The 5,788-nt window shown below is 34.0% G+C and overlaps 1 protein-coding gene across 1 annotated transcript; it reads left to right on the top strand.

The window, feature by feature from the left end:
- Nucleotides 1–2,391: 2,391 nt before the first annotated feature.
- Nucleotides 2,392–2,898, top strand: LOC118485771 (leucine-rich repeat extensin-like protein 3). The gene has a single exon (XM_035982215.1). It carries the CDS (start codon nucleotides 2,392–2,394, stop codon nucleotides 2,896–2,898), a length of 507 nt encoding a protein of 168 aa, XP_035838108.1.
- Nucleotides 2,899–5,788: the final 2,890 nt, after the last annotated feature.

The raw sequence follows: 5,788 nt of genomic DNA, 5'->3' as shown, positions 1-5,788 counted from the left end.
TGTATATTTGAGATGACACGGTTACACCTCATTAAATTTTTTAATATATTTTGAAAATAGTTGTGAGTAAAGGAGAACGGAAACATAATAATAAAGGTATAAAACGTATTATTTAATTGAAAAGAAAAGGGAAAAATTAGTAATTTTTGGTGTAATTATAGAGTAGAAATGTGAATGCTGTAACGCATGTGACCTGGTTTGATATCCGCGCCTTGCAACCCAAGAACCACCACACGCAGCGAATCAAGCTCGAATTGCACCTTGTAATTTTTTTGGTGAAAGGCGCTACCTAGGACCAATGCACTACCAAATTGGGTATTTACAAACTTTGAATCAAGCTTAGGATTTATTGTAGTTATTGTTTTTGCTATCGAAGCATGTATTCTGATATGACTTTCGAATTATAAACTATGTTGTAATATTACCTTTAGAACATTTGATCTGATATTTTGTTTTTAGTTTAATGATATCTTGTATTCTTGTTTTTTTTTTCTAATTGTTATATTTGTACCTTAACACCTTAGCATGCGATGATATCTTGTATTCTTGTTTTATTGTTTTTTCTAATTGTTATATTGTACATAACACCTTATCATATTCATTCTCAAGTTATGGACCAAATAATGTGTATATGTAAGTTTATCATTAGAATATCTTTGTATTGTAAAGTCGTTATTTACGTAAAAAGAAGTTAATAACTTGAAGTTACCATAAATGCATAGAACATGTTGATTAATTAAACGTTTATACTATGTTTTTTTAACGACCAACAAACTCAATCCCGAGCACTCTGGGGGCACCCACTGGACAAACGGAGTACTCTGAGAGTAACCCGAGTCCACCACCAATTCCGGGGAAAACCCGGTAACCCACCCGCCCGTAGGCACGACAGTGAAATTACCGGTAAAACCCGTTTGGCTCAAGGATCTAACCCAGGTTTCACTGGGTTTCCTATCATTGCCCACCAATGCCTGTTTATACTATGTTTTAATAGCTCTATCTTAAATTACAAAGTGTATCGAAATTATAAAACCATAAAATCAGTCAAAATGGATTATCACAACTCAACGGAATATTTGGCCTTACTATTGACGATGACCTTTTAATCAAAATCCTTCTTTGGCTCCCTGTTACGTCTATCAATCGCTTCAAAATTTGTATTTAAACGTTGGCAATGGCTTTTGAGTCACAAGCGTTTCACCCTCTTACATGATAACCTTTCTAAATCTCCTGTTCTTTTTGTTCGCAATATACCGTCATCATTGTCGTCAACGTCTTCATCACCACCCCACCTTTGTAAGCCCATTGTGAATAGGCTCTATTTTGAACAAAAAATATAATCTTTTATTAAACGAATCCTTCTAACAGGAACTCAATTTGAGCCAAGCATATTTTGAACCATTAGAACTATATATATGTGTTAACATCGTGGTCCACTGGCAAAGGTAAAATCTTTAAACACCTTATAAGAGGAAGGTCTTGGATTCAAGTTCCATAAACAACATAAAATAAAAGAAATTTGCAGTTAAAAAAAACATAGATTATGTTTAAATCAAAAGAATATTTGAAGCATTAAACTAAATATATTGTAAATGATTAAAAAAAACACAATTACTATTCTTGTGGTCAATATGCTTTAGGGCATACGGTGTGGTTTTGGTAAACCACCTTTACCGATTCGGTAAAGTGTGGCAAACCATTGCCAACCTTTTGCCACATTAAGTGTTTGACGAAATTGTGAGGAAATCGGTGAGCCAACACCAATGCGGCAAAGGGAGGAAGGAGAGAGAGAGGGGGGGTGTGGGGTGGGGTCCATTCCAATCTCAACCAATCACATTTTTTTTCCTTTTTTTTATTTAAAAAGTTTACCACTTCACCAAATGTTTAAACCATTGCCAACACTTTTCAGTAAAGTTTAAACATTTTTTACTGATTGACATGGCGCACTCTGATTGGTCGGTTTTTTGGTTTACCACTCCAAAGTGTTTAACCACTCCTTACACCCTTAATCCAATTTCGGTGTAAAAGAAGTACTTTTCCTTTTCAACTTTCTTTTTTCACACCACAAGTTCATCTGTACGTCATACTTAAAGACGAAGAAAGAGGTCGACAAACAAAGTGTTTTTCTTTCCTTTTACCTTTTTCTACTAAACATTATTTAACTTTTATAAATAAAAATACTTATTATAAAAAACAACATAACATTATTCAGATTACCGTTAAACTATGTGGACTATTGCATTACATTATATCCAGATTACCGTTATATTATGTTGACTATTGCATTACATTATTTGCACACATATTATTTATATATATATATATACACACAACCCCCTTCTATCACCCCCTATTTCACACCACACAATTGTCCTTGTTGTGTAACTAAAAATGTTGGTCAAGAACCAAAATGTTAACATGATCATCTTGTTGCTAATTGTATGCAAACTCTCACTTGTTGTTGGATCAAACACATGGGTTGGTTCTAAATACCAAATCCAATGCACAATGTGTGCTGCTTGTGACAACCCATGCAACCAACCCACATACTCTCCACCACCACCGCCGCCGTCGCCACCGCCACCATCCATACCCAAACCCTCGCCACCCACAACCAACTGCCCTCCACCGCCTACTCCACCCACATCAGGTGGTGGCGGATACTATCATCCGCCACCATCAACCTCTCAAGGTCCTTACTACACCTACCCACCACCAGCACCATTCAACAATAACTACCCTACCCCACAACCACCCAACCCCATTATGCCTTACTTTCCCTACTATTATTACAATCCTCCACCACCCGCGCCATCCGTGGCAGCCGTCTGCCGCCCCGGATCCGCCTATCTGTTATTACTCAACCTTGTTTTACTTTTCTTTTATATAATATATTAAATTCGATTGGATTATATACCATTTCATTTCTCTCTCTTCTGTAGTTTTTACTGAATGTCTAAATCAGTCAAATCATCACTCGACTTTTTCTAGTTTAACATGATGATCTCACCTAATTTTGATTTGGGAGTGAAGAATAAAGTGTCAAGAGTTTTGACAGATCTACAAAACAAGATCACACAGGGATCATGATGATAGCTGATAGTGGGAATTGAGAAAGACTTTTGCAGTGAAGTAATCTGTAAATTCTTGACAGTTTTTTTTTTCTGGTAATTAACTGTTTTAAATTAGTGTATTGATGATTAAATAATAGCAAAATATTTTTAAAATTTGATCTGCTATGTTGATTTTTGCAATTATAGAGATGTGTAATTTAGTTTTCATATATTTTATGATGTTTAAAATATATATATGTGCCAAGTTCTAGAAGTTATTAACTTATGTATTGGTGATTGAGCTTATTAGTTATTGTTATTATTTGTTTTCCAGATCAAAATATGATAAAAGTTTATGTGGCAAAGATGTGTACATATTGTTTTTGTGACTGCTGGTTTTATTCATCATTGTTCATATAAAAGATATAATATTTGTGTATAGCACACACATATTATATATATAGAGAAAGTATAATGTACAAAACAGCTTAACCTACATTAACGTACACGACCAAAATAGAACGTGCTTAATTATGATCCATGCGTGATTATCACCAAGTTTTGATCAACTGAACGTGCGTAATAATGTCCCCATGCGTGATTATCTTCCAAAATCTGATCCCATGCGTAATAATGTTATCAATGCGTGATTTTTGCCCTGATCCTACGGTTACGCGCGTCGCGTACATGAAGTAGGATAAGCCTTTTTGTATGTTAACCTTTCTCTATATATATATATGTGTGTGTGAGTGGTTCTATAAAAAGATCAAAATTTGTGTCAAGTGTAACAAAAATTCTGGATGATAAAGTCAAATTAATAGTTAAGATTATGGTTAATAGGAAGGAGTAACATCCAAATTGTTGAAAGAATTAGTAATGTTGGCGTAATTTCCGGTTCGGCTCGGGCCAATGGGTCGGCCCAAGCAGGTGACGACAAGTGGGCCTAATCCTAAGGGGTTAATTAGGGATTCTAATTGTTTATTGTTGACTGAGTAAGGGTTAGCAAGTTGGTTTCCTGTAAATACATAGCCGGGTTAGGGTTTATGTATTATAAAAGAGTTGCGTTAAGTTTTGAGTTATTTTCTTGATCAATGTATTGGAAAGTTTATTCCAAATTGTGTGTTCGTTTATTGTTTTGATTATACGATTGGGACTTGAATTGCTATAATAGTGTGTCAAGAACTACATGGTCCGTCTAATTCAAGTAGTCGTCTAGTACAGTGTGTGTTAAACCCACATAACGGTTCGTCAATCTTATCTGTCTTTCTGTCATAATTTTATGTTTTTATTTGAACACGTTTACTTATCCCCTTGTGTTACACGCATGTTGTGTTTTGTGACTTCTCTCACTTCTTAAGATTTTAATCTCATTAAGTATTGCCATCTCATATATAAATCCACATATATATAAATTGAGTGTGGTGTTTTATATTAATACTTTTTAAAAAGGTAATAAAAAAGATAAAGAAGAATATAATTAGAAAAAGTGAGATGGGGGCCGGGAGTGACTGAATGTGTGATTGTGTGATGTGTTGTCGGTAAGGAAGGGTATACAAGTGAAAATGAGTTTTTGATTTAATATCTAAAAAAAAGGAAGTAAGAATATTTGGTTTTTGTAATTTAATCTACTACCTTACAACCCCGTGTATTACACGGGTTAAATAACGAAAAAATGTAAATTAGGGTGGACGGGGCGTTCTCGGGGAGGGCTTGCGGTGACCACATCCACCGATCGGGAACACCACCGCCAACGTTGCGGGGACCCGAATCGGTGAGTGGATTCGGTGGTGGTTCAACGAGAGCGGTGAGGGAGAAAGATGATGGGCCCCATATTTCCAGCCAATCAAACCATTTTATTTCTTTTTTTTTTTTTTGAATAAAAAAATAAGGAGAGTTAAGAGGGGAGTGGCGCCATCAAATTGGGGTGTTAGGGGAGTTTAAGAGGGGAGTTGACGTGGCACACGGGGATTGGTTTGGCGTAAGAGAGGGGACTCACCTATTAGGTGAGCACCCCCTTCACCCTTATAAACTTGTATATAATCCTTATTAATGAAATGACTTATTTAGATAAAATAGTAAAACAAAAGAACAGTTATATTTTCGCTATTCAAAATAATTTTCTAAGTTTTCACTTCTCTTTTGAAAATTTAAAATTGGAAGAAAAAATTGAACACGTGTATTACACGGCTTAAGTAAATATAATGTTATATATTTAATAGCAAAAAAAATATATATGTCTTTTAAAAACCATTTAGTGTTCGCTTTAAAGATAATTTGGTACTTTATTTAGATAATCCGCTTGTAATTTTAGTCTTCTAAGTTATATACTATAAGTATTTGTACATGTGATTTGATACTTTATTAGTAATTATTGTTTATATCCAAATAATATATTTTATCTTAACAAATATATATGGTTAGGGTAAAATGAAACTTTCGACAAGTTGTGAGAACTTAGCCTTACAAAAAGTTTTTTGAATTTTTTTACAGGGGGTGTGAATGAGCGGTTAGAGACTCAGGACGTTAAATTTTTTGATTTTGGATTCAAGTGGTTAAAACTACTAAAACATAGGGATTCAAAAAGTAATTTACTATTAATTAAATTTGAAATTATACGTTTGATCTCTAACTATATTAAATAATATTATACTTATTATATTATTTGACACATTTATATTTGTTATAGATAATTATTAATTAAATTTGAATTTATACGTTTATCTCTAACTATATTA

The sequence above is a fragment of the Helianthus annuus genome, chromosome 13 (genome assembly GCF_002127325.2).
Source record: "Helianthus annuus cultivar XRQ/B chromosome 13, HanXRQr2.0-SUNRISE, whole genome shotgun sequence".
Classification (NCBI taxonomy): Eukaryota; Viridiplantae; Streptophyta; class Magnoliopsida; order Asterales; family Asteraceae; genus Helianthus; species Helianthus annuus.
Note: the sequence above shows the minus strand (reverse complement) of the source record. Positions and strands in the feature narration are given on the sequence as shown.